The sequence below is a fragment of the Garra rufa genome, unplaced genomic scaffold (genome assembly GCF_049309525.1).
Source record: "Garra rufa unplaced genomic scaffold, GarRuf1.0 hap1_unplaced_585, whole genome shotgun sequence".
Lineage (NCBI taxonomy): Eukaryota > Metazoa > Chordata > Actinopteri > Cypriniformes > Cyprinidae > Garra > Garra rufa.
Window position 1 is genome coordinate 1 of NW_027394851.1, and position 13,221 is coordinate 13,221.

Genomic DNA, 13,221 nt, shown 5'->3' on the forward strand with positions numbered 1-13,221 from the left:
CAGCCAATCAGAATCCAGTATCCAGACATTCCATGGAATATATATATATATATAATATATATATATATATATATATATATATATATATATATATATATATATATATATATATTTACTTCACTTTTTTAAAAGAATCAAAAAGATACTTTTAAAAACAACAATGGAAAAAAAATACAAAAATTATTGCAATATTATTTTCATAAGTTGAAATTTAGAGGTTAGGGCAAGTACCCAATAAATGATGATTTTTATATATATTAGGCTTACACTAAATTCATAATAACATAACTGCAATATTGTAAGAATTCAGATCAAATTAAAACAATTATGAATGATATCTGCCAACATTTCTGCACCAGATATCTGATTCCTATCTAATTTTTTTTCACGTGTATGTTATTGACAGCTGATAGCAGAGGAAGGAGTGGACACTCTGAATGTGAACGAGCTGCAGTCAGCATGTCGTGTGAGAGGGATGAGAGCTCTGGGTGTGACGGAGGACCGACTGAGAGAACAGCTTAAACAGGTAACACATGCTGCACTTCCCGCTACAATGATTTCTTCCTAGTAATAGATCATCTAATTGTGTATTTCACATTTTTGATCATGTTAGTGGTTGGAGCTCCATCTCAATCAGCACATCCCCACATCTCTGCTGCTGCTGTCCCGAGCCATGTTCCTGCCAGACACGCTGTCCCCTGCAGACCAGCTTAAAACCACACTACAGAACTTGCCAGACATTGTGGTATGTACTGTACAATATACAAAATATTTATGATAAATGTGGGATAGTTTCACAAAAAAATACTCTTCAGATTTTCTGTGTTATGACAGTGTGTTGTTTGTTTGTGCATTCACAGACTAAAGAGGCGCAGGTGAAGGTGGCAGAGCTGGACTTTTCTAAAGTGGATAACAAAACCAAGCTGGAAGCCACGCTACAGGAAGAGGCAGCTATCCAACAGGAAAACAGAGAGCGGGAGTTGGAGAGACTAGCTGATGCTGCAGAGAAAGAAAAGGAGCAAAAGGAACAGGCTGCACGGGTCATTAGTTTTTTCAGTCTGACAGTGATTCCTGCGTCATGCCTGTAGTATAGGAGAAATGTTCATGAAAGGTTTTCAATGTGTTTCCAGGAGGCTGAGGTGGTGGAGTTGGAAGCAGAACAACGGGTGGATGCAGAACATGCTCTTTCCAGTGTAGATGTGGCCATCCATTCAGAAACACTACGAGATACTGCACCGGTGCTGGAGGGTATTAAGGTAAGACACTCACACGCAGAAAAAAGCACACACACAAGACGTGAACAGAATGTTTTCTTAAATCTATATGAACTCTAAAGATGTATGAAATAACTGTTATTGAACATTACCAAGAAATACAATCAAATACAAAAATATTTATATGAAAACATGATTTAAATTTGCATTTGAGAGGAACTTAACACACAAAAAGACACAAAAGAGATGAACAGAAAGTTTTCTTGCTTAAATCTATATGAACTCTGAAGATGTATAAAATAACTTTTAACACTGTTAAGAAGAAATAAAATCAAGTACAGAAATATTTATCTGAAAGCAACTTAATTTAATTTATCTGTGAGCAACTTAAATGTGCATTACAGTTCAAAAATTGGGGTTGGCAAGTTTTTTTTCTTTTTTTTTTAAAGAAATTAATACTTCTATTGAGCAATGATGCATTAAATTAATCAAATGTGATGATACAGTCATTTATAATGTTCAAAAAATGCAGTTCTTTTAAACTTTACATTCATTTAAGAAATCCTTAATATTTTTTGCAGAAAACATGATAAAAAAAATTTAAGCAACACAAATATTTTTGATATTGATTATCAGTGTTGGGGGTAACGTATTATAAGTACCGCAAGTTATGTAATCAGATTACTTTTTCAAGTAACTAGTAAAGTAACGCATTACTTTTTCATTTACGAGAAAATATCTGAGTTACTTTTTCAAAAAAGTATTGCCAGTTACTTTTTAATTTCTTTATGCGTTTAATCCCTCTTTGATGCTGACCTTTGTTGATCCAATTCAACCATACTAATAAGCAAAACTTACTTTATATTAACTAACAGAAGAGTGTTGTACTTCCTTTTCCTACAGTTTACGGTACAGATGTGAATTGACTTTTCCTTCAGCCTGAGGCTTATTCATTTCACTTCTTGGTGTGAAAGGGCTTTTACATTTGCTAAAATTCTAACTTTTTATATTTAAAAACAACCAAGCAAGCCCTGCCCAGATTTAAAAAGTAATGCAAAAGAAATGTAACGCATAAATTAGTTACTTTTTAGGGAGTAACGCAATATTGTAATGCATTACTTATAAAAGTAACTTTCCCCAACACTGCTGATAATAATAAGAAATGTTTTTGAGGATCAAATCAACATAGATTTGGTGCTCAAAAAAACTTGGATGAGGAAAAAATTATATTTCAAAAGATATTAAAATAGAAAACAATTAGTATTTCACAATATGACTGTTTTTATTGTGTTATTGATCTATTTGGTCAAAAACACAATAAAAACAATGCACCCTTAGTGAGAATAAGCGACGACTTTCAAAAACAACAACGAAAAAACGAAACTTTTGAAACAGTAGTGTATATTACTTATAATCTGTGAAGTGTTATAAAATTATATTTGTTAATGACTAGGAATGCCTGTTCGGTAAGGAGTTTTAATTCCGTAGCGGGCGCTGTTGGCCTACTTCTAATAAAATGAAAGTAAAATACACAAATAACATTTAGATTAGATTTATGATTAAATAAATCAGTAATTGATGTCATAAAATCATGAGTATGTTTTGATTTAAAGGTCAGCAGCTATCGCTTACAAAAAAAAAATCACAAACATGACACTTGTATAATGACATTTATATAATTTTATATATACTGATTTATTAATTAATGTGTAATATGTTACATTTTTTAAACAAATGATGAGCTCTAAAAGGTTTTCAGAATTCTTTCAACTCTTTTGCTTTAGACCATCTGCAAATGTTAATTATTAAAATAATATGTTGAGGTTACCACTGCACATATGCAGTGATTGATATATAGATTATTTACAGTTATTTTGAAAGCTTCAGTGTTGTCATTATAAAAGAGCTTCATTATTGTTTATTTAATTCTAACAAATAAGTTCTTGTTAAAAACTAACTCAAATTAAAAATAATTTGCTTGGAATTTTCACACAGGAGAGACTTTGTGGAAATATATCGGCATCATCCAATATTATGCATCACTTTTAATGAGTAATGAAAGCTATTACAAAGTGTTTTTATAACCCTTTTAAGGCAAGTCATTCCACATGACAGCAAATCTTGGCAATGCTATGAGCTATTTTCTATCATAGTAATAAACATTAAAGTATATGCCCATTCTACTTGAATTAAATGTGTTGATGTACTTGCTGATACGTAAAATGGTATTGTAGTATAAATTTAAGATTAACTTAGCTGTAAAAATGATCCAGCTGATTCACTTCTCTGACTTGGATTTCCTGTAGAACAGGATCTTGTGCTGTTATGTTACAGGAGCTGCTTTTTCTCTATTTTTGTGTGTAGTGTATCATTTTGCGTGTTTATTTCTTCAGTTCGAGCAATGGCAGAGGTATCTGCGCATTCAGGTTAGATGCTGAGCTGCTCCCCATCTGGAGATCACCACACTGATGCTCTGCTCTCTTAGTCACTTTATTGTGTGCTTTCCTTCATTTACAGTTTCATAATCTGAGCTTTTCCACTAGAGTTAGACTTAAGGCTGGAATACAGTACACTATTTTTGCCCTGATTTTCCACTGGTTACAGTCTGGAGACGTTGACGCAAGTTTCCTGAAGTCAGAGCCAGTCTGCAGATTAAAGTTGACAGATTCCACAGCAAATCAAGTAGTGTACAGTCAAACCAAAAATTATTCAGACACCAGATATCATTTTTACATTTTTACTAGTGGGTGCAGGGCACTGTACAGTAGTTCATTTATGTAGTGTTTTTTCTTTAATTGCTAATGTGACCTTTTTACACCACTGACTAAACAAAATTAAGCATCGCTTGGTAATTGGTGAACAAAGTATTGATAGTTGTTTAAATATTGTCAAACAGTTATCTGAACAATTTTAGTTAAATGTAATCCACTACATGCCTTTCTATCAAAATGATCAGACATTATCAAGATGAATTTGTTCTGACACAGTTTAACTTTGAGTTGTTGTCATATTTTTTTTTTTACCATTTTCTAAACTATAGTGAATACACTGTGATAATGTGAGAAATGTTGAAGGTGTCTGAATACATTTTGGTTTGACTGTATGAAGGTCAAAGACTTTTTCTTTAGCTTTAGACTCTGATTATATCTGGTCTGAGAATATCAAACATGTTTGATATTTCAGCCGATTTTAGAACACATTGTTTTCATTTGTCAAGTGTCTCCTAGAAACGTGGCACACTGTTGTCCTCTGTCACTATTTACAAAGTCAGTAAGTGTATGCTGCCTAGTGTTTTAAAAATCTGTTCAGATTTTAAAAAGTTGTGTAGTGTATTCCAGCTTTTAGATTCTTGTAAGACTTGTTATTTTTAGCATAACAAAAGAACTACTGCATCAAATGTACATAATATTGTGTGAATACAGTGATTTGAAAGAGCAGAAGCTTTTTTGTGTTGAAACACCTGCATCTTCCTTTCCACTTCACCCCAACTCTATTCCTATATGAGTATGTGTCTAGCACATTGCATATGAAACATGCAGCAAATCCTCATGGTTGTTTTATGTTCCTCAGAGACCCACTGAATTAGCCCTACAATGTGTTTCAGTTGGTTTTAGTGACCTTTTTGTAATCACCTTTGTTGTATGGAAGATGGTCCTTTCCTCTGACTGATCCTCTTATTTAAGAGCAACCTTTTTATGTCTCTGCATCAGAGTTGGGGAGTAACTAATACACTTTATAAATGTGTGACAGTAGTTCAGCAGTTAAACTGCCCACTGTTCATCAGAAAAATCCTTCAGGTCCTACAATTTCTTTGGTTTTCCAGCATTTTTGTGTATTTGAACCCTTTCCAACAATGACTGTATGACTTTGAGATCCTTTTCACACTGAGGACAACTGAGTGCGTTTTTCTTATTTTGCCTAAATATCATATTTTTCATTTAGTACTGCCCTTCAGAGGCTACAGAAGATTTTCCCAGAAGACAAAATAAGTCAAATTTACCCTGATCTGCACATTCAAAAAGTTTTCACCCCCGGCTCTTAACAAATGTTTTTTTTTTTCTTTCTGAAGCATCAGTGAGTGTTTGAACATTTTGTAATAGTTGCATATGAGTGCCTCAGTTGTCATCAGTGTTAAAAGATTCCATGGGTCCTTGAAATCCTTGAAAGTTTGTGAATCTGAGAAAAAAAAAAAAAGTCAAGACCCTTGGATGTTTTTGAATATAAACATACATAGATACAGGTCCTTAAAAGTGCTTGAATTAATTTTGTGCAAGAAAATTCCATATTATTCCCTCCAGTCCACTGATGTGCTATTTTGCCAACACTTCGTGGCCTAGGCATACTATCTTGTTTATGCGTTAAGTGTTTCCTGTGTTAGGTACTTTGTGGTATACGTTACAACAAATAGAATATCAAATCTTTCAAATGGCCAAAAATAAATGCATAGTATTTGACATATGAAAACTGTAACAGTTATTCTTACAAGGTAACACAATGTAACCTTGCTCTCACTTGAAATGTGTTCCCACATTATGTACTTGAATTTGAGGGTATTGGACGTGGAAAGTCCTTTGAAAGGGCCTTGAATTTGAAGTTTACCAAGGTGTGGGAACCCTAGATGGATCTCAAAATCATACAGTCATTGTTGGAAAGGGTTCAAATACACAAAAATACCGGAAAACCAAAGAATTTGTGGGACCTAAAGGGTTTTTCTGAAGAACACGGGCAGTTTAACTGTTCAGGACAAACAAGGGACTCAAGAACAACTATCACTTAACAAAACCAAACAAACAAAGAAAAAAACAGCTGTGGATCATTCAAGTAACAACACAGTATTAAGGGGATGTAAACTTTTGAATGGGGTCATTTTAAAAAAATTCAAGTATTATTTTTTCTTGTGGACTATATGTAAACATCTTTTATGTGAAATATCTTATTCAGGTCAGTACTAAATAAAAAAATAACATGCATTTTGTATGATCCCTCTTATTTTGGTAAAATAATTAACATTTTGGAGATTCTGAATGGGGGATATGCAATTTTGAGCTCAACTGCATTTCCTCATTAAATTTGATAGATTTCGTTCAATTTCCAGAGCTTCCATCTAACCAGAACCAAAATCCACTGATTCAAAGGTTCCCCAACACTGCTGTGCATGTATAGAAATGTGTGCATCTACCCTGGAGAGAGTGCTGATGGACACTGTATGGCATTTTTCAGGGAGAGGAGATCACTAAGGAGGAGATTGACATGCTGAATGATGCCTGCACCAAACTGAAAGAGCAGAAGAATCTCCTCACCAAAGAGAAAGAGGAGCTGGAGGACCTGAAGGATGATGTGCAGGAGTACAGTGAGGTGTGTACTATAAACCAGTGGTCCATTTTCATTTCTGTCAGAAGCATTTAAACGTGTCTTTCTACAGGACCTGGAGGAGATCAAGCGAGAGCTGTCCAAGACAGGACAGGAGGAAGTGGTGGAGGAGTCCAAAGCAAGTAAGCGTCTGTCGAAGCGGGTCAACCGCATGATTGGCAGAATGGATAAGATCGTCACTGAGCTGGAGAAGGACAAGATGGTGCTAAACGGACAGATGGACAGCGGCACCACACCGCCAATTGGGTAAGAGACCTTGATTTGCATAAAAGTTTGAGTTTGTATAAAATTGTGTTGAATGGTGATTTCTGTGTGTGTCATCAGTAATGCATGATGACGTGTTGCAATCGACACGTTAACATGGTGGTGGAAGAATAAACCGGTTTTAAACGCAAGCCAAAACAGAAGGGTTCCCAGTCCAATTAAAAATAATTTTTTGTTGTTTTTTTTAGATTGTTCTTTGAGAAACATAGTGACTTGCCAAGGTAAGGACAGGAGAGGCCTCTCGCCTTTCATTTTGTTTGTTGCATTAATTTAAAAATATGGACTAAACACCATATTTTTTTAACCAAGTAGGCCTAAGGGGGATCTGAAGTGTGATTTTTGTTTGATTTAATATTTTAATCCATCAGCAACGCGCTTGTCATTTCTTTTACTAGCATTTATTTAATTAATGCCGGTTATTGTGGATAATCAGTTGTGTGATTTAGGATTTTGCTGTGAAATCTTGTTCACTTGTTCTCAGTTCTGCAAGTATAAGATGAATCACTCATGTAAAAGTTTTTGTTTTCATCTTCTGCAAATAAGGCTTGTATGATTTAGTCAAAAATTATTGTAGATCAGCGAATCGTTTTCTCATTAATGACTCCAAAAATGCTTTCACTCTCGGATATCTCTTCTGGGAACCCTGCACGGCTATCTTGGCATGCGACTGGTTAATCCATGAACTTACTCGTCCGCCACCATCTTACCCCTTGTGTTATTAAGTAACCGTTCCATGTATGCAGTCTGTTCCTATCCTACAGGGAGAATCTGGTAAGCATCAACGAGCTCATTACAGTCATGAAGCAGCTCCAGAACATCCCTGAACACAAGCTGCAAAGCATCGCAGATGCACTCGACGAAAACAAAGATGGCAAGATAGACATTGATGATGTCTTAAAGGTAACAAGATGAGGCTTCTTTCCTTTTTCTGTATGGTTGAATCTGCATTATAGTTTGACGTTGACATTTATGTGGCGTGTTTGTGCATCAGGTGATGGAGCTGATCGATAAGGAAGACATCGATATCTCCACCAACCAGGTGGCAGAGATCATGGTGATGCTGCAGAAGGAGGAGAAGCTGGTGGAGAAAGAAAAAGCCAAGGAGAAGGTTGAAAAGGAGCAGGCAGCTAAAATTCAAAACTAGACTTCCCATGTAGGCAATGGAAAAGATCCTGAAGCTTTTGAAGCTTTTCAGATCTATTAGTATGTGTTAAGAAGCTTCAGTGTGAAACTGAAACTAGGCTGACCTCCCATATGGATTCATGTGTGTATATATAGAACAAAGAAAGAACATAGAACAAACAAAAATTGCTTTGTTCAAATAAGACTGTTTAATGAATGAATTAAGATATTTATTTATTAATGCAATTACAAAAGTAATGCACCATGGAGCCCCACTAAATTAAATTAAAACTAACGAAATTAAAGAACAAGGAATGAAGCAGTACAACATTGCCATGATTTAACTAATATGAGGGAACAAATTAAGTAAAGTGAATGAAATCTTAAAGGGAACCCTGGGTATTAGGACTTGTATGACTTAATATTACATAAATGATGTCTCTTACTAAAATATGTAGTAGAAAACCCATTATTTCTATTTCTATGCTCCAGAAATGTTTTTTTGGAAACTTTTCAAGTCTTCACTGCTATCCCTAACGGAAAAAAAAAGTGAAGCTGTGGACGGATAAAACTTCTTAAAGACCCACGTCTTTGTTCTCTCCACTATAGCCTTGATGCATTTGAGGCTTTTAGTAGACCATAGCTACTGAAAGAACTTACGAACGGCAGAGACAAGAAGCGCTAGATGCCATCCTGGCAGGATGTAAATATGCAATGCTTTTCTTGCCACTGAAGAAGTTTCTCAGGGCGGATTTCACTTGATATCAGGGGGCGTTTAGACTTTTTGTGGGGGGAAAAAATCAATGGTATGGCATTTGGTTTAAGGTTATGCATACATGCATCACCGCCTCTAAGCTTTTTCAGTAGCTGTGGTCATCGTATCGGTATTTTATTTTCCGAGTTGCGTTGTGGTAAAAATAGCGACAGGTAGCGGCAGTAGCTCACCATTTCATGCCATCAAAATTATGACGTCCCCCACAGTCTAAAATATGTATAAAACGTGGATTTTTAAAATAACGTAAATGTTTATTGGGTTTTCTACTACATATTTTAGTATGAAACGTCATTTATGTTATATTAAGCCATATGAGTCTTAATACCAAGCCAGAGTTTCCTTTAATTAATGACCATTGTATCTGTTATTAGTCAAGTGCGGGGCTCCATAAATTTAGAGCTAAAATTAAAAAGAATATTTGTTTATGTATTTTCAGAAATATACTCTTAAATGTGGAATGTGTCTTTTTTGACACAAAATGGACTGTTTGTTTGAGCGGCCTTGTTGAGCTGGATATAATATCATTAGAGCAACCAATAGCATGAGTTTGGAGTGCAACTATCAGCCATTATTTTTTTTTTGTCATGGAAATTTGCACTTCAGCTGCAAAAATGTAAACTTTATTATTCTTATAATCTTTCAACATGGCAGTGATGTTATTCCTGTGATCTGAAGTCATTTCCTCTCTTTGCACATCACATCACCTGTCACTATCATTCCACTACTCATCCCTTTTTATTCTGTTGTATTTGTATTTCTTTTCAGTTCACAAGCTTCACGAGATTCTTGAATGTCGCTCAGATGATGTTGAGTATCACGCTCGTGTTTATTTAATAACCAAAGAAGCTTTGTTGCAGATGTTATACTTCATTTATACTTGTACATACACATTCAAGCCACCAAGCACTGCGGCTTTCAGCAAAAGTCTGAAGTAGTATTTGGACGTATCTATTCAGCACTTCAGCTTTATTCAGGGCAGAAGCTTTTGTACAGACTTGAAGATGGTGGCTGAGTCAAATTTTTAAAAGTCGCACTTTTTTATTTAACTTTTATCTTGGATTGATTTCAGCAACACATTTACGTTGTGGCCTTAGTAATCAAAATCCCTTGTCCAAAATCAGCTCAAGGAATTAAATTGTGATAATATACAGTTGAGGTCAAAAGTTTACACCCCCTTTCAGAATCTGCAAAATGTTTATTATTTGACCAAAATAAGAGGGATCATACAAAATGCATGTTATTGTTGATTTATTACTGACCTTGATAAGGTATTTTACATAGATGTTTACATATAATCCACAAAAGAAAATAATAGTTGAATTTATAAAAAAAATGACCCAGTTCAAAAGTTTACATCCCCTTGATCCTTAATACTGTGTTGTTACCTGAATGATTCACAGCTGTGTTTTTGTTTAGTGGTAGTTGTTCATGAGTCTCTTGTTTGTCCAGAACAGTTGACCTACCCACTGTTCTTCAGAAAAATCCCTCAGGTCCCACTTTTGAACGGTAAAACTTTTGAACAGGGTCATTTTCATAAATTCAACTATTATTTTCTCTTGTGATAAAGAAACAATAACATGCATTTTGTATGATCCCACTTATTTTGATAAAATAATGAACATTTTGCAGATTCTAAAAGAGGGTGTACATTTTTGACCTCGACTGTAGCTATATTAATAATTGCTGGTATTTGCATTGTAAATATCTGTGCAGTGGGCGTCTCTGTTAGCTAGCTTGGGTTAATGATAGATGATGTGTGTTTTTGAATGTTTGTATGTGTGACGAAGTTCTGCTAGGTACCTGAAAGAGAAAAAATGGAGGTCAGTGCAGACAGAATCAGGGTATGTCTCAGCCAGTGACCTGGATGATCCCTCACTCCTTACATGGAGAGAGTGGCAGCAGTTGTTCTCATAGCAGAGCACCTACACTAACTGGAATGTGTCGATCAGCATGAGACGTGCACGCTCACCGGAGTCTGGTAGCATAGTTTCACAGGACACGCAAGGCAGGGGATACATCATCTTAACCCTAAACATGTCATAGCGAGGGACCAGCATGTCTAACCTCAAAACACTGTTCCTGTGCTGTGTCTCAGACAGAGAGAGATTGGGTGCCTATTTCACATCGTGTCCCTTAAAAGGATAGTTCACCCAAAAATTAATATTCAGTCTTTTTCAGTATTTGTTCACCCTCGTGTTATTATGTAGAACACAAAATAAGATGTTTAACAGAATGTTCACTCTGCTCTTTTCCATGCAAGGGGAAAAAAATCTGAAATGTTTATAACTACACGAGGGTGAGTAAATGATGACAGGATTGTAATTTTTGAGTGAACTGTCTGTAACTTACCTAGGGGACCCTCTACTACAGTAACGGCGTTTAGGCCTTAAAATATTTTCATGAATTAGTATTAATTTACCGTATGATAGTCCATGTTTATGTTTTTTTAGAGCAAGTGTTTTATGCTGATGTGTAATTGCACTATAATTATTAAAAGCTTTATTTTTATTTTTCCCCTTTTTGGAGTGTAGACTCAGGAAGATGCATGTAATGTCTGTTTGCACACTGAGAGATATTGAGAGATATTTGAGGAAACGCACACTTGAATTTTTGTGGTAGATGGGACGAAGTGGGAATTTTGTAGAAAGGTATAAAGTTACCTTATTGTGTTTTGTTTTGCAATTTTAAATTGAGTTTTCAGATAAATTTATAAAAGACGATGCATGTGCACATAAGTGACCACAGATGGAGGGAGTAGAGACACGATGGAAACTAATTTACTGCTTAGGCTAATTGAAATGAATTTGAGTTATTTATTTTCCCCTTTTGAGGCCTGTACATTGTGTCTTTCATGGTATTTTCTAGACCGTCCTGTATTTTAAAAGGTTGAAAACCTAAATACTGTTACGCTAGTTAACTTGTAGACTGAATAATGGGTGAAAATGAGAGTGATATGTGCAAAAATGTTGAAAATCAGTATGACGTAAAATTATTTTATTTTATTGTTCATACTACCTATGTAAATATACTATTTACATACCATTGGTTCCAAAGTCTAATAAAATCAAACTGATCTTTAAGTTGTGTACTTTTTTTCCCCTTCATTTTTGACTTAAATCCATGTGCATTTTCATGTTCCATATATCTTTTTGTCTTACTTTTTTTATCATTTAATTGCTTTGATGCCTTTTCACCGCCCTGTTTAGAGCCCTATGATATCTGGAAAACACAGAAAACAGACGGAATCCAATCATAAAAATGAAATTTACTGTAAAATGTGGAATGTCACAGAATTTGCAAATTTTGAATGAATAAATTAAAAGTAGGTCAGTACACTTAAATCAAAATGCGATTTGGACTAGCGTCTATGAATATTAAGCTGCACAAATATTATTTAAATATGAATCCTGCATGTTCTGCATGTCTCTTTGTGAATGGATGGCGCAAATGCTGTTTTTAGCTTCTAACGCCTCAATCTAGGAGTGCATGAACACAAACATAATCTCTAGAACTACTCTGTCACTCAGTGTCACTTCATAAGCATTTTACTTTTTCTTTTGAGAAAAACTCTCGTCATATTGTATGTAGACAGAAATTTAAAGGTCTTAACAGCCTTTAAAAAATAAGTATGATGAACTTGAATCTGTGACAGAAATATATATTACTTAATGTAAAGACAGTACTAATACAACTTATAAAATGACACAGAAAAATGCCAGAAAACCAGAAAAATGTTTAAAAACACATTTTTTTTAGTATTTCTGAAACACACACACACACACATATATATGTGTGTGTGTGTGTGTGTGTGTGTGTGTGTGTGTGTGTGTGTGTTTATATATATATATATATATATATATATATAATATATATATAATTGGTTTTAGAAAAAAACTAATATATATATATATATGTCATATGATCCTTCAGAAATCATTCTAATATGCTGATTTGCACTTTAAGACACATGTCTGATTATTATCAATGTTGAAAACACTTGTGCTGCACAATATTTTTGTGTAAACTGATGCATTTTATTTTTCAGGATTCACAGATGAATCTAAAGTTCAAAAGAACAGCATTTATTTGAAATAGAAATCATTTGCAACATTATAAATGGCTTTACTGTCACTTTTGATCAATTTAATGTGTCCTTGATGAGTAAAATTAGTAATTTTATTTTTTAATGATGGTTTTCACAAAGATATTGTGCAGCACAAGTGTTTTCAACATTGATAATAATCAGAAATGTTTAAGCAGCAAATCAAATATTAGAATGATTTCTGAAGGGTCATGTGACACTGAAGACGAATAACGATGCTGAAAATGTAGCTTTGATCACAGAAATAAATCATATTTTAACATGTTTTAATTTTCACTGTATTTTGGATCAAATGAATGCAGCTTTGGTGAGCAGAAGAGACTTCTTTATTTAGAAACACCTCACCAACCCCAAACTTTCGACTGGTGTCATAG

General features: G+C 34.5%; 1 protein-coding gene across 1 annotated transcript; it reads left to right on the forward strand.

Annotated features, from left to right (window-relative positions):
- Positions 1 to 406: 406 nt before the first annotated feature.
- LOC141317261 (mitochondrial proton/calcium exchanger protein-like) lies at positions 407 to 11,825 on the forward strand (the record flags this gene model as incomplete). The annotated part of the gene is made up of 9 exons (XM_073833020.1): positions 407 to 526; positions 614 to 745; positions 861 to 1,040; positions 1,131 to 1,256; positions 6,435 to 6,569; positions 6,637 to 6,830; positions 7,037 to 7,069; positions 7,592 to 7,748; positions 7,840 to 11,825. Coding segments are annotated over 9 exons (1,230 nt in total), but the record flags the coding sequence as incomplete, so codon positions are not given.
- Positions 11,826 to 13,221: the final 1,396 nt, after the last annotated feature.